The 25,686-nt window shown below is 35.0% G+C and overlaps 1 protein-coding gene across 1 annotated transcript in view; it reads left to right on the forward strand.

Annotated features, from left to right (window-relative positions):
• Nucleotides 1–7,400: 7,400 nt before the first annotated feature.
• Nucleotides 7,401–25,686, forward strand: part of LOC134792233 (uncharacterized) — an 89,312-nt gene continuing 71,026 nt past the window's right edge. The window contains exons 1-4 of the mRNA XM_063763496.1: nucleotides 7,401–7,635; nucleotides 11,156–11,292; nucleotides 11,811–12,078; nucleotides 12,306–12,362. Of these exons, the coding sequence (XP_063619566.1) occupies nucleotides 7,572–7,635; nucleotides 11,156–11,292; nucleotides 11,811–12,078; nucleotides 12,306–12,362 (526 nt within the window). The 5' untranslated portion in view covers nucleotides 7,401–7,571. The remainder of the gene's footprint in view (nucleotides 7,636–11,155; nucleotides 11,293–11,810; nucleotides 12,079–12,305; nucleotides 12,363–25,686) is intronic.

Consider the following 25,686-nt stretch of genomic DNA (forward strand, 5'->3'; position numbering starts at 1 on the left):
CCGGACCTTTGGGAGGCGTGCGCGGAGCCGAAGCCAACACGTAGAGGCCCTTTTGACACTTTAATGAAATGTAAGGGGTACACCGAGCGGATGCTGCCCTTGCCCGTGTCATGGGACGCACGCAGAGGCAGCACCCGCCAGGGTGTAAGGACTATTGAGAGTTGATGGAATCTAAAATGAACTAGGTTATTGGGTGAAAGCGATGGACTAAGAACTGAGCTATGGGGTAAAAAACCGGACGCCTGCCTAATAAAATGGTATGCAATTTTATTTCCGGCAGACGGTGACTCGCCCTCACAAGATGGGCCCCCACAAAAAGCGACATCTAGGATGGCTCAAGGGCAACACCGGTGTGAGCGGCTCAGGGGTGTCGAGAGGTGTGCGCCGCTTTCTACCCAGTGGCTGTTAACAGCCACTGTGCCAACTCGCGTCTTATGCATATTTCACTTCCACCCCTGGAGCTTATAGCTCTAACGACTCCACTCTGGCCGGCCGGCTAAGGCAAGCCAGAGGCAGAGAATCCTGTCCCACCCACCCTCCTTGCGGGTAACAGAACTCTCCAGGAGCACTCGGGTACGTGAGGTCGCTAATCCCCAACAGCTCGCCACAAGCTGCCCTGCGTTGACTGATTGCACTGGTAAAACCAGCGGGCGATGGGGTCGTCACATCCCTACGCCTATTTATTATTATTATTATTATTATTATTAAACTATAGTGACCCATGAGAAATGAAAACATTTTTGGATGGATATTATTACATCTTCTCTCCCCTATTTAACGACGCTAATTAGCGGAAGATAACAATTTTGTTGGCAAAATTTAATTAAAATCATTTTTATATGTACTCCTAATTTTAAAAGCTTTCTTTTCTTGTTAAATTAATGGCGAGCATGATAGAGTTCCGGACAATGATCTTTCGCTTTCAAGTATTTTAAGCAAAGATTGAGATTTTTCTTGATTTTTCAAACAAAATGTACCTATTTAAATTTAATCATTCTTGGCCGGTACAATAAATTCAGTACAAAAATATTGTTTGTCCATTTTTAAATCGGCAATAACTTCTAGAAAAATTTATTCAAAAGATATTTGAAATTACATATGTCGGCGGCAGATCGTAAAATCGGGCATATCGAGATATTCCTAGGCATATCATGAAACGCCGCCATTTCATGATCTGCCTAGCGAACACCAGACATATCGTGCAAACCTCAACACTTTGGCATATCGACGAATAAGTAGGGTTTCCTAAATTTTAGCAAATGAGAACCATTGAAAAGGCTTGACAGACTACTTATACCTAGTACGATTTTGGTACGCATGCTGCTCCAAAGGAACGTAAACTTGTACTAAAAAGTACGATCTGGCAACACTGGCGGACGCAGTGCTACATAATAGAACGCAGCGAATGCATTGGTCTGACTGATCTGCCGCCTCTTTTATATGGCGGATCGTGATATGCCTGGGTTAATCTTAGTCAGATCATGAAATGGCGGCGTTTCATGATGTGCCTAGGAATATCTCGATATGCCCGATTTTACGATTTGCCGCCGACATACATCTTTCGTTTATGTTATAGGAGTGGATTTTAAAATTAAATTCTTCAAAGACTAATAAAAATATATTAATTTCAACAGTTTTCAATAAAATTAATTTGTCTGATGAGTGATGACTTTCTTCCCAAAGGTTATTAATTATTAAACACGTTAATAAATAATTAATTCCAGACTTTTATTCTACTGTTGCACGGATTTTTATTCTTATTAGTAGTCGAAAAAAATATAGGTATTTTGAAATCTCATAGGTAAAATTATGAGGTTTGAGACCTCCTAGCAAGGCCTGTTCACTTCCTAAGGAAGTTATGTCCTCTTATAATTGCGCATGTGTGCGCCTGAAGCACGAAGCTTCTATTGTGTGCTTTGGCCTCCTAGAAAAAGTTGCCAGTAATAAAAATAAAAACATTTTTCTACAGCAACATTGCTCCCAAGTCTGATTAAAATATTTCACGAATTTTATACATTATTAATCATAAAACGGGACTTAAAACACTTAAAACTTAATTACACGCGATTAAGTTTTATAATGAATATTTGCTTCCAACTGTCTTTATCAATGTTCATAAAATATATGGAGGGTAGAAGTACGTCTACCCACCATAATAATAAAATATATTTGTCAATGACTCTGTCCAATTGCTGTGGTTAAAGTTCATAACGATAATTTTATTTTTTAAATCTTTATATAATAAATACAACGTAGCGGTACTCACTCTGAAGAATCTGTAAGTCTGTAGTAGTCTGTACCTACATGGATTACAGCAATGCACATAGAAAATGTGCTAAATGCGGAGCAACGGCTGTTGAAGATACATATTTGAGTGAAATTCACAGCTTTAGTGGGTTCAGAAGGAACCGAGTCATAACGCATCTGGAAAGGGTATTAATTAACCGTGAAGAAATGTATGAATACAAGTTGGAAATCTGTGTAAAATGCCGTGTGTAAAGTTTAGTGTATCTGTGTGTGTGTGTAAAGTGTAATAGGTAAGCATGCCTAAAGTTATTTTATGTGTATTATACTGAAAACTTTGTGAATGCGCTTTATTAATGTCTATCTTTTTATATGTTAAACATTTTTAAATAAATAATACAATGTTATAAACATAAATATGCCTTTTATTTAAATCAATTGATAATACCACAAACAAGGGGTAATATTTGCATCTTTCATATATTTCGTGATATGAAGATAACAAATATGTTTATCAACAGAATTACTACCTACCAATACCCGCCAGGCTAAACCGGTTGTCAACTTTAGTTCCATTGGTACACAACGATGGCGCCACTAGTATAAACGTATAAACGGAAGGGGACAATTTTTTGTATGGAGTTACCGTTCTTCTCCTAGTGAGTATTATATTCTTTGTTTGAGACAGCCATTTCGAAACTTGCGATATCGATTAAGTATGAAATCGATATAGAAAATTGAGCTTGGTCATCCAGGCTGATAACTGTATGAAATTACCCCTTATATTTACATTAAATAATTTCGGGTAGTTCAGTATTGTTTTATTTACTTCGAGCAACACGGAAGGGAGGCGGCATTCGCACTATTTCCCCTCTGCCGAGGTACAAGATTAGCGCGTCAATCTAATCTAGCGCGGGTAATAAAACTAGTTGCACTTGGATTTTTCACTAGACCGAGTCCAGACGCGCGCGTGAACACTGCTGCACAAAAATGCCTGTTTGCTCGGTTTTTTGTTATAAAAAGAGGTCGGGGACATCAAATTTACAAAAAGAAAGTGTTACATTTCACATGTAATATTTTTTTTTACATATCATACGTTTAATTACATTCAAACACAATTATTATATTTTAGTCTCATGTAATTGTTGGTGTTTGCTCGCTCAGTACAAATTGCGGATCGGTCGAGCGACAAATCCGACTTCTCATCTCTCAGAATACAATAACATAGGTACTTCAACGAAAATTTGTTAGTGTGCGTGTTGTGATACTTGTCACTCGTCCGTACACAAAAAGAGATCGAGGTTTGCAGGATTTGTCTTTGACGTGTGTCATTTCCTATGTATTTAGTGTCGTCATTACAGATTGGATTTTGTATGTAAGTGTGTGAGAAGTGCGACTGTGTGCACCTTTCCCCCCGCGAAAAATGGCAGAAAGATTTGTACGGTGAGATATCGCTTGGGCCCCTCCCTTCCGATGTGTCGGAAGCCGGTGTTGCTCGAAGTTTATTTATATCTTTGTTGACATTTGCTGGGACGTCAGTCTTACCGTGACCACAGCTGGTGCAACTCAGCTGAAACGTCGGAATTTAAGGTAAAAATAATGAAAGTATATCGCGGTAGACCCGTTTGTGTAATTAAATATGTGTACAAAACGCGAGAGTTTAAGGTGTTATATATGAAATGAATAGTCAAGTACTTATATTTCACTGTTCCGGAACTTCAATACCTTATTTATACATAAAAAGTTATATCGAAGCGGTCAAGGCACTCATAAATACGCGCCTCTATTGTCAAGGCGATAGTGCGTGTTCAGATATTTTTGAGCACCTCGGCCGCTCAAGTATATCTGATGGCGACTGTACCTACCCAATGCACTTTACTTGATTGAAAATACTACAAAACAGGTTGGACTTATCTCGTATCGTTTAGTAACGTATCGTTTTAAGCCTGGTTTACATTTTTGCTAGTAGCAAGTGCAGGTGAGAATTGATTAAGTAGTTAACATGTGTCAAGTGTTAAGCAATCGGTTACACATTGTGTTAAAGGCCTTAAGATGTTGAAGATGTTAAAGGTCTTAGTTGTGCTTTGTGCAGATGCAAACTGATGGACAAATTTAAGGGCGAAAAATAAATGAGAATTGTGGAAAGGTGCTTTTGTAGTATAACGATTGAGAATGGTGTGCTGAAGCCCTAGAAATAAAAACGCAAGTATATAGAAAGTTACGGCACGGAAACCCGAATCACGATACGGAAGTCATGTCACAATTTTTTATCTGTAAAGTCAAAACCTACTGCTGAATAAGTATTACAATTATATGGTTCATGACACAGAGAGCGCCGTTGCGCCTAAATTTTCTGTAGCGGCAAATGTATGTACGGAAAAGGAATAGGCTCTTTAGAGCAAGTCAATTAACCAAAGGCTGGCATGACGAATGTCTGAATGTAAGCATATAGGTACTACATACCTATACGCATGTATGTTAAAATTGAGATTGACATAGCTGGACAGAAAGCACTAGCTCACAATGATATAAAGATTAGTCGTTTCGAATTTTTCTAAACGTATAACATGATTATGGAATTATGTTATTCGTTTTGTTAGAGTTCGTGAGTTCAATTCAATAATTGATTTCAAGTAGTTATACAGCAGTAGTTTGCGGAATGTGCGCAAAACTAGCAAATAATCTTTAACGTCTGTTGAAAAAGCGAAAACAGTTAGAGCTCTTTCCCACTGACGTCCAGTTTTTTGCGGGTACGGTTTTTTGCAGGATCCCGTTTTAGTAGAATAGGTGCTAATATAGTTACTTTCACACGAGGATTCTGTTTGCGGGATCCTGCATGCATAGTACAAAAAACGGGAACGGGAAACAGCTCTTAGAAAGAGTAAACGGAGTTCAGCCAGTGTGTATTCCATGCGAGCACTGCGATCTGGAGGCTAATTTCAATTTCACAATTTTATATGGTTTTCATCTCATTTTCATTCTACCTTGAATCGTTTTATCAGATTTATCAGGCATCTTACGCGCGCCAATACGAGTACCAAGTGCGTGCGACATGCCCGTCTAGCATGAGTTGCGTTCTTGCGCGCATCCATACTTGAAGTCGCGCAAGATGTATGGAGTCTGGCACCCTTAACACGCGCGTGAACGCAACTCATGTTAGCAGGTCTCATTGCATTTATTCAGCAAAAATCAGCGTGAGCCACTGACCGTATCAAAATAATCGGCCTCCTGTAGGTATTACAAATGTCAGCTTAATTGAAGCGTCATTAAGTTGAATTTAAAAGAAGAAAATAATTGTCATCATAATCAGAATTCGCACGGCGGCAACGCACTGCGAGAATGCGTGGGGTGGGCCTTAACTAGTGATGTACCGACTATTGATTTGGCCGACTAGCCGACTAGCCGACAAATCGGCGCTCGGATGGCCGATTAGTCGGCCAGATCATTAGTTTGGTCTAAGTTCGGTTCAAATGCACTAAACAACAATCGTTTTGCCCCTTTCGTCGCCAGTACCGTCTTTACCATAAGGGCACACGGGGCCCGTGCCCAAGGCCCCCATCCTCAGGGGGCCCCGAAGGAAGGACAGTAAAAGTATATTTCATTACCCATAATAAATAGAAGATCATAGTAGAAAAATGTTAGTTTAATTAGCTTTCTTTATTTTCCAAAAGGGCCCCAAATTCTTATGTGCCCTAGGGCCCCAGCATAGTTTAAGACGGCCCTGTTCGTCGCGCTATTCATCATATACAGTGGAACCTCGCTAACTCTAACCTCGATAAGACGCAATCCTCGTTAACAGGAAATAAAATGCTATTTCCCTTCTCTTCAGAGCCCAAAACCTCCATAACTAGAAATATTTAACCTCATTAAGACGAAGTATCCAACGATTCCCTTCATGACTATTCAGTACATTTTTTACCTCTATAACACGAAAAATGAAATTGGACCTCAACAACTCGAAAAAATAGTCGTTTTGTTTTACCACCTCCATAACTCGAAGTTATTTAATAACAAACCTCTGGAACTCGAAAAAGACAATTAGACTGTATTTTATGCGTTTCTAAAATTACCTCTCTAACACGATTATTTCATGCGTTTTACCTCTGTAATTCGAAACCTCTTTTAGACAAACCAAAATCTACAAGAACCTCCTTAAGTCGATGCCCTCCATAAGACGAAACCTCGTTAACACGTAGTTTTTGGCATTCCCCTTGAGATTCATACTATCGAGGTTCCACTGCAGTAAAAACATCCTAAGGCTATATTTCATACGACGACCGGGCAATCGGACATAAGAAAGCGACCACGCAGTCAATAATTTAGAAAAAAAGTTTTCGTAAGGACCCTAAATAGGAATTTGGGTAAAATATGTGAAAAGCTTATGAAAATAGGTGCTGTTTATCTCTTTTTGCCCTGTTTTCTGTCACTTATAAAGTGCCGACTAATCGGCCATTTTTGCCGACTAGTCGCCGACTAATCGCCGACTACAAATGAGGCCGGATAGTCGGCTTTCCCGACTAGTCGGTACATCCCTAGCCTTAACATAACAGGAAAAATTTAATTAAATGTTATCTTCTACTCGTGTAAACGTTAAACAATAAATATGATAACCAATTACGAATTTATAATTATAGGATTTAATTTAATTAACTAAGGTAAAATAACTATTTTTTTTTAAATTGTGACGCAGCCGGTAAATTTTTGTGATGACTGTCTGAGTCTTAGGAGATCACAAACTATGGAGACTAAAACTATTAAGTATGTATTTATTAAGTTCTGGTAGTCTATCATTTCTTATGTTAAATGAATTTTAATTTATTTTTCTATTTAATGAAAGAGAAGCGATACGAAATGAATAGTAAATAAATATTGCCGAATAAAGACAAGTACCTATCAGGGATTCAACATTTTCAAATTCAGAGGGAGAATTCGGCATTAAAAAAAATTACCCATAATATAAGAGAATAAAGCAACAGAATGATATGAATATGAAGTCTCAAACACAAGACATTAGGTTTCCACATGCGATTTAAGCCAATTACTATAATATCACGAATTTGTATGCAATATACACCCGTATAACGTGATCTGAGAATTCTGAGATCCCCTCCCCGCAGCCGATCGCAAACAGGTCTTATTAATGGTTTAAACGCTAAGCCACGATGACCACAAACTTGAATCTTCCTCTTTCCTCGTTTACTTGAGTATATTTTTATTTAACGTTTAACCAATCGTTTAACTTGGTTTAGTCTTAAACTTCAAACTTAAGTGGTCACTCTACGTGTCAATGTGGCCGAGTTCAGAGTCGCAAAAAGTGATAAGTGAAGATGCGTGCGGCGGAGTGTGTCGTGCTTGTTGTTGTTGTTTTTGACTTTGTTTGTGGACAAGAAGGTAATTAATTTGTTGTTTTTAATTTTAAGTAGTATTAAGGTTTATGAGAATGAAGGTAGTTGAGAATTTACAAAAAGAAATCTCACTAATATATGTGCCACATATATTATAGCTTAATTATTGACAGTACCTACTTGTATTGGAGTTATTCAGATGGAATGTGAATTTTGTTTACAAAATCTACATTCAATACTTTAACCGAAAGTAAACTGTATGTTAAAAACGAACAAAACTTGCTTATTTAAGAAAAATATAAATATCAAAATATGAATAAACAACTTAAAATAATGTTCATATAAACAACTTTAGACGAAACGGATTCCTGTCTGGATGAATTTTCACTATATTTTCAGAAAGTTTAAGAAGCTTTTTTTATTTTACCACAATTATCAATAGCCTATAGTCTGTTCGGAAAGAGAAGAGTCGTGGAATGTATTGGGCCCCATACATTCCATGACTCTTCTCTTTCCGCACAGTCTCTAGTTCATATTAAGAGAAAAAGCTATAATTATTAATGATCGTACACCGGTAGCATTTTTCCGACGAAAGTATTACATGGATATGATTTTGTTTAGTTTTGTACGTAATTTATATACCTATTGATTTTTTTATCGAGTTTTATTATCGAGGTTTTAACATTTCCATTATGATTATGAAGTACAGGGCCACTTATAAATTATCTATCGAACGAATGTGTCTACGTCAACTAAGAGTCTTGCACTTGTCTCATTGACGTTCCCAATTCAACTCATTACAATTATCATTACAATCATATGCGATATATATATCAATGATAATCGTTACAATTTCAACTATAAGAGTTCCATTCAGACAGTTTAAATAACGTAATCGATTTATTAATTTGACTAACAATAAGTTAAACTGTGGTTAAGTTAACCTCAAAATTCCTGTGTTGACATAAATACATAGGTAAATCTGATTTTTTTAAATACAAAACGTAGGTACGCCATCGGATTCTTGATAAACAAGTATTTTTGCAAGAAAGGGACGGACGTTGACCTCCGTTAGGTGGAATGACCTACGTCCTGGGTAAAACTTAATACTTACATAAGTCAAAGAATTTAACTTCAGAACAATTTCGTACTTTGTTACAGTGACAATCAATAGTCGCTTGGGACCTCATACTATTGTCACCAGAGCCCGGAATTCTCGTAGCATTTTTGAGCTGTCATAGGGACTTCTCGTTTATCGACTTCCGATTATAAATATGTATATCGATAAATACACTGAAATAGTTTCTGTTCCACCTCCTCGTTTCGTGCACAATATGAAAGCCGCTAGGGATCTCATATTAATATTACTGTCATTGTCACAAGGTACATTATACGAAGTGGCTTAAAAATCTTATGTTTTACTTTAAAAAAAAATCAAGGCTCAGACAAACTCCACCTTTGAAATTTTCAAGTCTGTTAAGGAAGGCACAAGCATTTGTAGCAATTTCTCCCACTAAAGATGTGCTGTAAAATCGATCAGTGGATCTATTACTTGTCGCACTAAAATTGTGTTAGGTACTGTACAAGTCTTTGCTCAATAAAATCAATCAGTAATTTGTCGCACTAAAGCTAGCTGTGTTGTAAGAGCATCCATCGAGCAACAGTTTTTCGAAATACCGATATTTGGCTCTCGAAAAAATATATAGGAATCACAATCCTGTTAACCCTTTACCAGGCTGACATTTCAAAAATGACAATCGATTGTCAGTCTTACTCATCGAAAATAGAACACACAAACATGTTTGAAGTGCCGCATGTGGCAAATATATATCCCTTAGCCTGGTAAAGGGTTAAGCAATAGTTTATAGCGATTCCGATCTTTCGAACAAAGTGTTCGTCGAGGAGCCGTCTTTCGATCAACAGTGGACCTACCGCGAACCACGTTCGATGTGTTGCCTCCCTGTCACACTTACGTACGAATTTACAAGTACAACAAAGAGGCAACACGTCGAACGTGGTTCGCGGTAGGCTCTCGGTTTATGGCAATAGCGATCTGTCGCACAGTCGTTCATCGCACGTTTGTTTGAAGTTCAAAGTCGCACTCAGTTGGTTTGTAAGTAAAAAAAAATACAACGGGTTGCACTCCGGGAGTGCCGGCAGAAGTGAATACTCAATGCCATTGTAACAGTTTTTCGATCAGGTCACGTGTCCGTCTTATATCTTACGAATCTTACGGTCACGTGACCTGTCGCGAGTTTAACATTTTTCCCCATCACAAAAAGTGCACAGCGCCGCTAAAGAAGTTTTCACTTCAAAAAACAATATTGAACCAATCTAAATAGGTATATAGTTATACCGAAACAAATACTCCAATAATTCAACAAATAAGGAAACTAAACTAAAATACCAGCCTAATAAGGGCAAAACGGGCACGGAAATCTTATTATTTTCCTCAAGTGATGCATATACCTACACCACAAATGAAGCACCGGTCTCTTCTGGCTAAACATAGCTAATATTGCCTAATATCGCCAATGATTGTATAATGATATATATTATATTGTATACCTCTAGTATAGATATTGTATACCCGTGCATGTAATGATTCAAATATTATTCTGATGTCAGTGTACGTTCTAATTGGCCCACAGAGACTGTCTAACGTTGTCAATCAGAGTTACCGGATAATATAGCCGCATACTGTACGGATTTGTACATCACCAGTTGTATTCTAGTAGGTACATAAATTGTTGAACGAAGCGCAAAGTTTTCATAGGCTAGCAGGTGTACCAGGTGTTATTATTCCTCTAAATTACTATAAACTTACGTTGTTGAATTGTATTAGTCGTTTCTCAAACGCCATTATAACGTCGATAACAAAGGTTATCAAAGGTGTATCAATCAAGGGTTCAGAGTACGAACACTAACTGCAATTTACTTTATGTGTTTTGTTAGATTTAAGGAAAAAAGCACTTTAAAATATGTGGGATTATAGGTACCTACCTACAAATATGTTTAAGTTATGTTATGTGATAAATAAATTGCTTACCGCTTGTACATTCGGTTGTCCTGTAGTAAGATAGTTCGGAGAATAATAAGGCCACACATCAAAGAAATAGTTGTTGGGAAAGAATGAAATTCCAATACTCAAACCACTCTAATACACATTCCAATAACCAGGATGAAGATTATTCCTTTTTCTAGTTTTTGTGACACTAACGTTGAAAGAAGCAGCTGAATCATCATGAGTTTCTTATGAAAAAGGTCAGGCAATTTCCGCACAATTTCTACTATGTGTAGTGTGGTGAAGTGTAACAACATACTAAATATGGGATTAAACACACTCACATCACAACACCGATTGGGTTTTTCACTTATACAAACCTAGCTAGGCATAAATAATTTGTTTAAAATTAGCCTCGTTAACACGTTACCAGCCTAAGGGATATTTCCCACCTACGGCACTTCAAACATGTGTTCTATTTTCGATGAGTAAGTCTGACATTCGATTGTCATTTTTGAAATGTCAGTCTGGTAAAGGGTTAAAGTATATTTATACATTTCAGATGTAGAAACAGGAGACAACCTTCAGTACCAGTTCTTCCCGGTGGTGGGGACCTCGGTGCAGTTCAAAGTGCGCGCGCACAACGATGCCCACATCGCGCTGTCCTTGCACCCAAGGGAGACGGATCCTCTGTATGAGGTACAAAACGATAAATTAGTGTTCAATAATAATAATAATCCAGCCCGTTTACAGGCTATTCAAGGGGGCTGTACACTGTCGGGCATAATACACCGATGTTGAATAATACGCGAAAACTTTGTCTGTACAGTATATTACACAATATTTACACACAGCGCATTGAAGAAACACAGAATATATACAAAAAATAAGCTATTTAAAATACACATATAAATTACAAATTATGTGCAAAACCAAAACATTAGTCGCTTATTCAGCAAGGAAACTGAGAAATTTACAATAAAAACAAAAGACGCGCGCGCGCTGATGGCAGCGGCATCCGTACCGCTACAGGCCAAGCTGCCAGCACGCGCGCAGCAAAGAGGTCGGTAGGTCCGTCGCCTACAGGGGCGATAGTTGAAGTATTTTTTAAATATTTTTGGCCAAATAGTCTTAACGAAATATGGTATTAAGTATGTAGAAGCGACTTTTGTAGTGTAAGTGTAGTGATCATAATTACAATTAGACTCAATTTTCAGGTCGTCATCGGAGGCTGGGATAACACAAAAAGCGTGATCAGAAAGAGGGTTTGCTCATTTCACGAAAAAGATGCAAAGCCGACACCTCAATACCTCAGCGAGGATGTGTTTCGCGGTTTCTGGGTGCATTGGGACAATGGGATAGTGTCAGCTGGGCGCGAGGGCGAGACGAAGGCGTTCCTTTCATGGCGTGATAATGAGCCGTTCTCTGTTGCTGCTGCAGGAGTGCATACTGGATTTGGATCAAAGGGTGTCTGGAAGTTACAAAGTATGTGCTTGTTTATACAAATAAAATTTAGTTATTGCTTTGGAAAAATAATAAGTAGTATTCAATAGGTACTTTCAGTTAAAGTTATCTTTCGAGTACCTACTGAAATTGCGTCGCAATCGGTGTGTATAGGTAAGTACATTAGCTAACTTTATGTGCCCTTTTCTATTTAGTTAATGTTTATGTTTGATTGTGTGCAGTATAATAATAATTTTCTATACTCACAGATGCGTCTTTTGAAGACATTGATGTAAGAAATAAAGATGAGCATGAACAATTAGAAGGTACGTATTGTGATTTTCTATGAGTACCTAATACCTACAGCCTATTTGGAGTAAGATAAAGTTATTACATTACTCGAGAAGTTTCGATCAGTATAGTCATCATCGGGTGGTCTAGTGGTGAGAGAGTAGAAACTATTCCCCGATTCTGGCCCCACCTCTCAGTGGTCACCGATCCTGACCCCAGGGCCGATCCACCGCCCCCGGTGAACCTAAAAAAAAAAAAAAAAAAAAAAAAAAAAACAAATAGCCTCCCATTTGAATTGATTGCGCTAGGTCTCAGCAGTGCCCGGCGCCTCCTTCAGGTACTTACGAAATACGCTAATTAAACAATACACCTTGCTCACCACGGTAACAATAGGCTTATCGACCCTTTTCTATTGTTCGATCTAGACTCGGGCGCGTTATTGTGTTACCGAGAATACTACCTGGACCCTTCACCCACCGACGTCTTCATTCATGCCTTCTTTATGTGTGTATTATACTGTAGGTGTTTGTGATAGGTATTAGCGATAGGTATTTGCAATAGGTATTAGCGATAGGTATTTGCAAAAGGTACTTATTTGCGATGCATTATCTTATTATCTTACAACCTCTTGGAGCTATTTCGATTTATAAGGAATACAGTTCTAACCTAACCTAACCTAATTAGATTTTAAGATGTAGCCTAAACTAACCTAAACCTTCTTTTACCAAACCTAACTTGACCAAACCTAACTAAAATCAACCTAACTTCTCATTTCAAACTAACCTGCTTTCACCTAGTCTTCGTTCAAGTTATGTTTTAACCTAAATACCTAAACTTCTTACCTATCCAAACTAAAGCATCCTACATATCGTATACATACTTACCTATATTGTGCATATTGTATTGTGTTATTTTATTTAGTTTTACCTATTTCTAACTCATTATTTTTGTCTGCGATAAATGCAATTCAACCTAATGTAGCCTTTTTTATTCTTAAACTATTCTATCTTCTTAAACTTAGTATGTAAGTATGTCTCATTATCTAATACTATATGTTTATTTTCACATACATTTTTATGTTCTTTGTAACACGATAGAAAGTAAACTCGTAGCTACTTGTTTCTTTGTATTATTAAAATAATAACTAGGCGTGTGAGGCATTTCTTGTGCACTTGTTTTCATTGTTATAACAGCTTAATTGCTTTATTGATAGACGTCTATTATATTTTATGCTGACAATGGATTATTATGTGGATATAATTTGGGTTTGAGTACAGGGAGCGTCTGTTTAGATGAACTTGTTGAGACATGTTACTTTGTATGATTTAAAAAAAATAACGAGACGTGTCAACTGGTTTCAACATGATTTAGTCTAATACGTCGGCATTTCTTGTGTGTTGGTATTCATTGTTATAACAGCATAATTGCTTTATTGGTAGACATCTATTATATTTTATACTGACAATGGATTTATTGTTTCCTATTATGCTTTTGAATTTGGGTTTTAGTAAAGAGAGCGTCTGTATTAGATGAACCTGTTGAGACATGATTTGAACGATACTGTATCCTGCTCACTATCACAGTATAAAAGCCGAAGAGAAATGGCTTTGAGTAAGTATTACTGTCGTGGCAGTCCTCTGTATCAGAGCTCCTTGTATCTACTGCAGTATATAGAAATATAGTGTTAATTCAACAGTGAAGTGTTTAAGTGTTTATAGAAAGACCCAACAATGGATGTAAGTATGTCTTTTATTACCGTAACTTACTTTGTTTTGTTTTCACTTGTGTTCTTTGTGTTTTAATTATCAAGATTGTAGACAGTGTGTAAATTATTGTTTTATATTGTTTCAGTTCACTGAAAATACTTTCAAGAACTATTACTACCCGGATGATAATAAAGACGAATCAAGCGATGAAGAGGGTACGCTTGGTCTCAAAGTTAAACAAGCCATCGCAAAGAAACGTTCAGGAAACAATATCGATAGCTTCTTTGAACGACCTAAAAAGCAGTCTAAAGTTGTGAAACGGTCTTCAAATGTGAGCAAAAGTTCACCAGACGGTGTTGCAAACTTGTCATCCGGACAAGACGACGGGGCCTATGCATCACATTTGATTAAAATCGAGATATATGATATGCATAAAATCAAAAACGTCCCACCCATGGAACACTGGAAGCATGCGGACTTCAGATTGAAATATTTTGCGTTGGAAGACGATTTGGAGCTACAAAATACGCGAAATATTATTTATAACATAACAAAGCAATTAGCTTCTAAGGACAGTAGTGTGAAATATTTTATAGATAATAAGAAACAGTGATAGTTATAATTATTAATGATAGTAGTAGCTTAATGATTGTGTTAACGTATTTCTCATTTTTTACCTCTCCTTAAGTACATTTTCCATGTAACAGATTTTTTTTGTGTCGTCTCGTTTTTTAAGTAACAAAGAATGTTAAGAAATATTTTGTAAATAATAAAATTTAAAAAAAAATGTGTGGTTTAAAAGGTCTAGGTATTTTATATGAAAAAATAAAAAATCTTATTTAAGTACACGTATTATTTTATTTCACAAAAAATGTTTTAAACATATTCCTTAATATAAGGTCATTACATACAGAATTATCAGAAAACAAACTTAGCATATCTGTCATAGTTTTTCCATGATATTTAAAATACAAATAAACTAGACAATATTCACCACAAACTGAAGTAAATTGGTTTTGAAGAGGTTTATTGTTATAAAACCACTGTCTGGTGTTTCTTTTTAAAAATAAGTTATGGTAACCTGAAGGTTTCCGTCCGAAGGAATCAAAATATTCTCCTATACCAGTAACATCAATGTGTATGGCAACCCAGTGGGAGCCTGGTTTCGTGTCAGGGTCCAAATTACTAACAATAAAGACAGGTAGATCGACCCAAATAGGTATTTTGTTAGCAGCAAAAACATTTGATTCAAAAAGTGGGTTTAATTTCTTCATACAAAATTGAATCTCATTAGTATCCATAATTACTTAATTAATAACAATTTATGTCTTGATGATGCTGCAAACAATGACTACAACAAAATAAAGTAAACGAAAGAAAACATTGTATTTATATAATTATGTTTTTCAACTATTATAATCTACAGATACATCACGGTTTTTGTTTATTTCAATAATGTTGTCAAATTCTGCATACACGATACAATTAATGGTGCTAGTTAGAGCCGAATCAAAGCGTACTTCTATCCGAACACTTCCATGTCTAACAAGATTCCAGTGTGAAGTTGAACTAGCAGATAAATCAGGGGTTAAATCAAAACATAACAAACAATATCCTCCACCATAATCTGTTCTACTTATTCCATTACCTTCGTTGTGAAAATGAATACCAGTTCCAGAAAATAAGGTGTGATATGCCGCCGCTATTAAACCAGAACTAAATGACGGTTGTAATGTTTTAGAAGGAATTTCATGACCATCTACAAACAAGCTAAATGAATTCATATTATAATTTTGAAAATTAAATGGATTCAAAGCTAAATTTCCATTAAAACCTGAATTTGATACAAATCCAATAATACAGCGTTTAGGAATTTGTCCGAGAAATATATTATCCAATGTTTTACCCTGGACCCCTGTTGGTATTGTGAGAACCTTAACTTCTGCTCTCGTAATGGGGTACTTCGCAGTCGTTGTTGCCAATACTTTTTGATGGGCTAACAAAACGCTAGGATTGATTTTTGTTCTTCTAACAATGAGACTAGCATCTGTTATTTGTACTTTAAGTTTTTTATCTTGATGACAAATTAAATTAAATGATTCTTTTGATCGGACTAACTTAATACGCAATTCAACACCATTTATCAAGAATTTCTCTTGGTTAAATATATCGCCATGCAAATGTCCAATCATTTCCACTTCCTTACTCTCTTTGATAAATTCTAGTCTTTTCTGAAATCCTTTGTTGTTGGCATCAACGGTATCCATAAAACCTGGGGTATCCTCATACCATAACCCACAAGTAAGATGGGTTTTTTTGGCTGCCGGTCCATAGTTGAGAAGATTTTCCATATAAGCACGGTAAGCATATGTATTGTTTGGGGGTGATATGAGTTTTTGATTTAAATATACATCAAGTTGGTTGAAAAGGGAATGTAGCCAGTTATTGGTGGGTCCAACTCCGGCATCTGCTTTTAATTTTGTCCCATCTTGATTCAATACTTTAGCAGTAATATGTAACATTGTGTGTGATAGATCAATGTAGTCATCTCCTGATCCAGGTACTTGAAATTCAATGGGGCCATCATCACTTAAAGATGAAATTGGTTTGTAATGAATCCAATGTCCGCTTTCAATACTTGTTTGAGTTGATGGAAGGGCAAATATATCTAATTCAGATTTTGCACATTCACATGAATGACTGTGTAGAAATGACATTATTTAACTTGAAAATATATCGTTATTTTTATTATTATTTCTACTTCCTCTTCGTCGCGATGCTTTTCGAGTAATGAGCGGTTCTCTTCTTTTATTCGACATTTTATACCCAGATCCTGACATGAGAGAATCAATTTTTTCATCAGCCTTTCTTTTTAGGTTAGCGCTCGCTTCCTTAAATCGTGATCGAATGGAACTATCCATAGGACGAGAATTTACCATATCAGTTAACAAACCAACCCCTGCCCCTAAGGTTTCTTTTCCAATGGTTTTTAAACCGCTAGATAACAAAGGGAGCACTGATCTAAATAGTCCACCCAAAAAACTGCCTATACCATGTCCTCGTTGATATGGAACTCCCTTATAGACAATACCTATCCCAGAGCCGGCTTGGTGTGAATAATAATGTTCGTAAGGACAAGAGACTGACGATCTGTTGTAAATCATTTTACTCGTTGAAAGTGTAGCTTCACGCAAGAAGATCCAAATTGAAATGGTACTCTGACACCAGTCGTTGTTCTTATATCTATTTCAATGGTATCGAACTCTCTTCGTAAAACTGGTACATAATGAGCGGGTGAGAAGATGTGAGTTTTATAAGCTCCATAAATGAACTTAGTTGGATCTAAAGGTATTATTCTGAGTAATGAAGTAATAACATCTCCGACTACTTGTGGGTGTATTATATCAGTATAAACAAATATTTGAGATGGTAAACCTAAATATAAATTTGCAGGGCTTTTTCCTAATGTATTTTGTTTTAAATTTGTTTTCGGTTTAAAACCCAATTGCAGACTTAGTATCGGAGTTGTAATGATAGATGTTATTTCTTTATTTGTTGTTGCTATTCCAACCAGTTTTGTTAATCCATCATATCGAAATTTTACGTTATTTTTTAACTGTGGGTTTTCATTAAACGCTTGAAGAAAATGATCTATATTATCATATGTAGTGGCTGGTATATGAGTTTTTATATCTACTATTTTTGTAGTTTTATCGGTGGGTGATAACACCTTTTTCTTTAAATAAATGATGTTTTCGTGCTCTTGAACATTATACATGGAACAAGGATATTGAAATTCCACCAACCCAACTACCCATTCTCCATCCAATTTAATGGTCTTTGGTAATTTAGTTAAGAAATGTGCAGTCGTGTTATCCGTGTAGTAATCTGATGAACTATTACTTAACAAAGTTAGATAAAAACTATTTTCACTCATATTTTCTTTAAGTTTGATTCAGGTATCCAAGAATTAAATTTATTAGGATAACCTTGCCACTTAACTAGTATTTCCTTTCTGCCAGCAACTCGACGCGAGCGTATTATTTTATCAATTTTATACTCGTTGGAGGGGAGGTAAGTTACCTTTTGTAATTCTTTAGAATAAAATGTACCAATGATGGGTTCACCTTCTAAATCCTTTATTGTATAAACAACTCGTGGCGATCTGTTAATAATCGAATCAATAATAAATATTTCATCACTCCAATTACTTTCATAACCTTTTTGAAACACATGCTTATATTTAGTGATTCTAACATGATCACCTACATTTAGTTTTTTAGTTTCTAATGAAATTTGCCTATCTTTTTTGTGATCATATAAATTACACCAAACAGTCATAATATTATTAGAGCTAACATCAACTGGGCGCATTTTAATGCTAGAATGATAGCTATGGTTGTAAGAATGTAGAAGATCTTGTAATATATTTGTGTAGTTATATGTATTCTTATGAGTGAAGTAACGCCACATTTTCATTTTAAGTGTTCTTTGAAATCTTTCTACTATACTTGCTTTAATGTCGGGGTTATTAGTGGTATAATAATTAATATTTTTGCTCTTAAAGTAATCTCTAACCGCCTTTGAAACAAATTCTGTACCTTTATCAGATTGGATGTGACGGGGAACAGAGTTGGCTTCAGTAAATATGCTTTCAAAACATTGTTTAACAGTTGCTGAATCCTTCTTCTTCATGGCTCTTGCAAAAGCATATTTACTGAACACATCAATAACACAAAGAATATATTTGTACCCATCATTATATTGACTATAAGTACTCATATCACTTAAATCAGCTTGCCAAAGTTCATTAAAGTTCGAGAGAATGTATTTATTTCTAGTAAATCGTCTATGAATAGGCTTATGCAGCGTGTGCGTATCTTGAGATTGTAACCATTTTTTCACTTCCTCTTTGTTCATTTGACCTTTCATTTCCTTTGATAAATTATTTAAACTGCTATAGCCAGCTGGATTAGAGACGTCATAATAGATTCTGTTAATATCTAATAAGGAGTCCATCTTTCCCACTCTATTTTCTTTCCGGATCGCTTTTGCTCCCGTGTAGCAAGAGGCGTAGAAGTGTTATTATCTTTATCTGTTGAGGCTCTCGTCTTCACAGATGTGGAGGGGGTAAAGGGTTCAATCAAAGGAGTACCATTAATAAATGCTAAATTTGTAGGATTACCTATGCATGACCTAGGAACTTCGATATCTTTTAAAAGTAAAGCAAACACTTCCCATCCAATTGGCTTAGGACGTTTAAGACATCTAACGGTGTCGCTTACCAAATCAGTAATATTACTATTTTGAATGGTTTGGTTATTTATAACAACTTCACCAGTCTGTTTCCACCAAATTTTCGGTTTACTTGAAACAATGTAATCTAACAACGTTCGAGCTTTTTTTTCATAAGATTTAGGTAATATGTTTATAATTTTTGATGGACTAATTGGCATTAGTTCTTGATTTATTTCGCCAGGTGGTGTATTAAACGATGACGGTGTGGCTGCTTCAGTTACATTATCTGTAACTGACTCATTATTTTCAATCTCCTCCTTTTTGTTCACTTTTGTTTTTATAATATCATTACTTTCGTTGATGACTTGATCTACCCCCTCCATCACGATGGGTATTCTAAACGGTTTTCGATCTGTTTCAATAAAATGTAGAAATCTTTGTAATGCTTGAGAATATAACGTCCACTTTTCGCGATCATTCATTTTACTTTTAAGGATTTTTTGCATCTCTCCATCTAGCCGAGATGAGGAATTTTCGGGTGGACTCTCATTCCGTTTCAGCCTTTCAATAAAATCTGATTCAACTAATAACATTTTTTTTGTGTTTTCCATTTTGTTTATGATAAAGAGTTCACTAAAGCACTTAAAACTGCACCTAAAATAATAGGTAGAAATGCACCTCCTTTTTGAACTATAACAGTTTTTCTTATTTTATGTTTCCCTTTCGAAACTAATTTTCTTAAAATATCTTTATATTTTTTTAGTTTCGTCTTTTCTTTTTTTTCTAATGGAATTTTCCCATTTAGGACGTTATAAATGCACTCACAAATAATGTTGATCTCTTCATCGTCACAAGATTTAAGTAATGCAGTACGATATTTGGGTTTAAGCAACTGCAATGCTTCAAGTAAATGTTTATATGTGTTTACTCTTGCATGCATCATGTAGAACTGACTAAAATATGGTGATTTTTATCATATTTAAACCCCTTTTTAGGTACATACACTGTGCAATGCCCATCAAACGGAAATATTTTTGATTTAAAACGGCATATGTCATTTGTATTTTGTTTCAGGTCAATCATGAGGTAACCATGAGCCTCCTTTGTAGCATCTTTGTAGGCTTCGTCCACAAACTTTGAGTTTTCTGGGTAAACTTGTCGTGACAGGTAGCGTATTTGAGTTTTATCCCTGGGATTTTTAAAAAATACAATGTAGCTTGTATTCAATGAAATATCACGTTGACCTCTACCTTGATGAAATACGTTTTGTGTAATATAAAAAACACTTAAGTTTCTATGATGACTACCTTTCGTAAAAATGTCAACGATTCGTCCATCCGATTCTCTCATCAAATCATCTATAATAAGAAGTTTAGGTTTCTTCCCATCAAAAATTGAAAAATCTGGTATTCCTTGACTATAATTTATATTTTCCAGATTGTAGAGAGGTTGCATTTCATCATAACACCAAATAATTTCATCAAATTCAACATTACATATCTCTTTGGAGTTATTCAAAAAGTTTGTAACAAATTGCGTTTTACCACACCCACTAGGACCTGCGACAATGGTGGTGAAAGGATGATAAAAGTGAATCATTATTAAATATCGTAATCTATGTCTATGTGTGTATGTGTGTGGGTGAGTGTTGATATGTTAACGGATGGACTTTAAATGGTAATATTCAGAAAGATGATTACTATTTAAACAACTCAGATATAGTAGACAAAAAAACAAAACAAAATGATTACGTAAATTTTTTTTTATTATTTATGATCACACTTTTATCATTATTTTTTTGTTTCATATTTACAAAAATACCTTAAAAGATACAATAAAATAAAATTCATACATTTTTTTACATGTTTACAAGTAATACCTTAAAAATATACAATGTACAAACAATAATTTGGAATTCGAATGTTCTGTGTGATTATATTACAACTTTGAAACTTTTTCATTATTGCGGTATTTTATAATGACCCCACGCTAGAGTATCAGAAGAGTTTTCTAATAAGTACCGTTTTGTATCTTCATGCGATAATGATATTTTATTTATTTTTTGAGTGAATATTATATGTTTTATAGACTTAAATCTTAGCATTTGAGCACGTTGCAAATTTTTATTAAATAAACACGTTTTGTAATTGTCAAGAGTAAATTTTTTTGTAACACATTTATTGACTCCTTTGGCTTTTGATAAAACACCGTATTTTTCAGTTTTCTCATCATTCTCGTCATATTTTTCAACATCTAAGGTATACATTTTAGATCTCAGACCTACGAACTCTTTTAAAATTCTACCATTATTTTCATCTTTGAAAAACCCTAATCGCTTTTTATTTATTAACGGCAAATCATATTTATTGTTAGGAGGATAGTCAGATGTATCAAAGTATAAATTAAGATCTGATTTTATATCTGCGTAATAATTTTCCGTGAAAATTTGATATACTAAGCTATCAGTATCTGTATAAAGAAGCTTAAGGTTGTCTGGATATTTGGTTTTCATGTAGCTGTAGTGAAAGTCATACATCAAAGTTTTCGATATATCTAATACGCAAAATCCCAGATAAATCGGTTTATTATAAAATATTTTAGTTTTATTCAATTGAACGGCCACTAAATTCTCAGAGAATATGGATAAACTATGGAACTCAGGTTTCGCTATCAAAGATTGAACCCCCTGCGTTTTTCCTCGATTTTCCCAGTGATCTAATAATTTGACATTTACGCGTTTTGCAACATTTTCCATGGTTTTACCGAACACTGAATTATTCATTAGTTTAAAGAAATCTTTTTCAAAATCGGATGATGCCTGTGATCGCATGTGGGTGTTCAAATCTATGTAACTTTTTAACCACATAGACTGCTGAAATTTAAGAATGCGATGGATTTTACTCAATTTCAAACCATTCTTCAAACACTGTTTTAGATTTCTATAATGAATGACATAATTCGTTTTTTTATTTAAATTAGGAATTAATTTTTTTTCTTTGGAATTACCCAAACAAACGTTTTCAGGACAAAATGGCAAATCTGAATGAGAGTCATGCAACTCGTTAGGGTATTCGAGATCAACTTCTAAAATTAAACCATGATCAGCGTCATCAGATATATTAAAGTCAGTATCTGTATTTACCCATTCAAATTTACCGGTAGGAAGACATTGAGACATAGCCCACCCGTAAAGGTTATTTGCATCAAAGTACATAAGAAATGACGATGGGATATTTTGATTATAATCTTCCAAAAATATATTATTAGCCTTCGCGTATCTATTACTACATTGTGATATGCCACCTCGAATATTTTTTGATATAAAAGCTATTTTATCGATATCAGTTAGGAGTTCTAGTTTTATTTTTGTAGTTCTTAACATTGCATCCCAACTTAATCCCGGAGCAGTATAATAATGAGCGGGGTCTAATCCATACGTCTTAAGACAAAGGTTTCTAAAATTTTCAAATATATCAGTTAGTAATAGAACATCAGTTTTTAAATATAAATCAGAATAATCACCCATATTTTTGCATTGAAAATGAGACCAAACATCTTTTGCGTGATCATAATCCTCTTCTGAGATGTGACTATCAGACAAGGAACTAAAGAAATCATCTTTAGAGGGAAGAGCTGTTAAGTTTAAAGAATCGTATGATGACATGTGTTCATAGGGATAGACACCCTTTCGTAATAAGCGTTTAAAATCCTCCTCGCATGAAAAATTCAATTTTAATTCATGAAATTGTTCAGGCAACAAGTTTTTTGCCAATTTGTCAAGACTACTGGACATAAATTTAAGTGAATCGACAAATCTCAATTTAATTGTGCGATTATTTATTTGTAAGCTCTTAGAAAATGAAATGTATTTCTCTTTGTTCTCTGGAATCAGTTCAATGTCGCCTTCCGCCAAACCAAGCCCATGCACTATAAAATGACTATCATAGTTACACAAATTATGGAAAAATACAGGTACAAAATTAGGTGCCCTGTATTTTTCAGAACAAATTTTATGTGCCACTCCTTCATAAAGACCAGTATGGTAATTATAGGAAATGACTGAATCCTCGTTTAAATTTTTATCACAAATATAACATGTACTACTCTGAGCAATATGCACATTATTTGCATTAGATAAAGGCAATGGAGTTTTTACAAAAGTATTTCTCCTACAAATAGCCTTTAAGTCTTGTTCCATATACTTCATAAATTCCTGGGTGCAATTTTTGCCTTTATATGTTCTGTACACTGACAATTTATCATTATAAGAACATTTAATGTAGTATCCAAAACTATATACCTCATGTTTTTGTACATTTGTTGTTGAGGATGTAGTAGGATTAATTGTACCTGTTTGAATCGGGTTTAGAAAGGCCTCGAAATCAGCATAAATAACAAAAGGTACCCTTAATTTACGTTCATAATTATCGAAAGTAAGTATATTGGAGGAAACGTTTTCATTGAACCAGTTTTTCTTTTTATCCTGTTCTGAAGGTAAATGTGTACAAACATGGAAACAATCGTTTCTTTGATGATTCATTAAATTGTCGCGAGTTGTAAAGTTCGACAAACAACCATCACAAATATGTGCAGCATGCTGTGTATTTGATAATTGTTTAGATACTAACCTAGATAAATTTTTGATATAGCAATAATGCCCCTTACTGTCTTTGGATATGTACAATAAATTCAAGTGGGTAGCTTTTTTGCACTTCGTTAAGTGTAATGGGCCTACTACGTCATGTTTTTTACTTTTCGAATTGTATTCAAGACCAAAAACGTTTATACTTATATCATTCATTTTTTCAAATTTCTGAATATCTCCAACCTTAAGTGGGAAAGTTAAATTTCTAAAATTTAATTTATTTTTATGCGCTATATACGATTTCGTAGTGTTTGAACGATGACTTGTAGGTGGATACAAGCCTGACAATACAGCCCATCTAAAACATTCATGATCATTATTTTTTACATTAATAACTGCTTTTCTGTTCTGAATATCACGTGGTAATTCGATATAGGAAGAACCACGCAATGGATTAAATTTGTTTACATTGACATCTAGATAATTAAATTTTACTAAACTCCATCCACTGTCTTTTCTCTCAAAGTTAAATAATTTTGTTAATATATCTTTAACAACTGACTCGAAAATATCATCTTTGTCGCTGCTAACATCAACTACATTGTTACATAATTGGAAATCAAATGTATTATTTACTTGTTTGCTCTCTTGAGTAAAATCCGCATTCAAAATAAAGTTTACTTTTAAAGCATGGTGATCAGTGAGGGAACGATCCAATAATGCAAAGATTTTATCTTTATTTCCTAGTAAAATGGATTCGGGAGTAAATGGTTGGTGAACATTTTCATTTAATAGTATTCTGTAAGTGGCCACCCTATTCTTAAAAGCATTTTCAATTAACTGAACATTAACCCATTCAATGTCAGCCCTTAAAACATTATTTTTGTGAAGATTACTATTTAAATGATTTTTAAAATATCTTTTAGAAACAAACTTATTACACACAGAACATTCAATTTCATGATTATTATTTGCACTCACAATGACATCGGGAACTGGTTCGGATGATGTTGATGCTACAGGTTCAGCAGCTGCTGAACGGTTTTTCTTCACCAAGAATTCTTCGGTCTCCAAAACTGCAGCTGTCCTTTTTACTCCCCGTCCTATTTGAGAAGATCTATAACAATACATAATAAACATAAATATCTTAATGTCAGATAAAATAAAAATAATTACTAAAACGGTTGGTTGTATATACTAACGTAAGTCTTTTCGACACTGCTGACAATAGGCCCGCATCATCAAAACTCCATCAATCACATCTGATGACTGAGTATTCCCCTTGGAATTTTTGATATGCCCATCACATGGTGTATAATACGGTATAATATCAGAATCTTCCAGTAACGAGTGAGGTAATTTGTTTGATATATACCACATTCTTATATTTCTATGAAAATATGCTAAAATAAATTCTTTACTTAATTCCTCAATCTTATCACGAGGCAAAGTGAGACCAATATGATAGTAAGTAAACACCATTATATGATAATAAGGAAAAGGATATCACAGTACAAGCACGGCACCAAAACACTGAATGATATGAACTCGAGATACCCCGCTTATATAACCAGCACTCTCCCACCCCACGTTTATCCTAACAATAAGTTCTGGTCACAACAAGTTATGAGGAACCCATCCTTTGTTAAACAGGTACTGGTTAAGAGTTATAAACATGTATGAACAGGAATACTTTTACTTACGCCTCTCGATGTAGTTGGCTCACAAGACGGGCAGCCTCGCATAGATCTTCATTTTCTTCTATTTCTTCACAGAGTCTGATAAGTTCAAGATCGTAGACATCACAACTCAAAGAGTCCATTATGAAAT

The sequence above is a fragment of the Cydia splendana genome, chromosome 7 (genome assembly GCF_910591565.1).
Source record: "Cydia splendana chromosome 7, ilCydSple1.2, whole genome shotgun sequence".
Classification (NCBI taxonomy): domain Eukaryota; kingdom Metazoa; phylum Arthropoda; class Insecta; order Lepidoptera; family Tortricidae; genus Cydia; species Cydia splendana.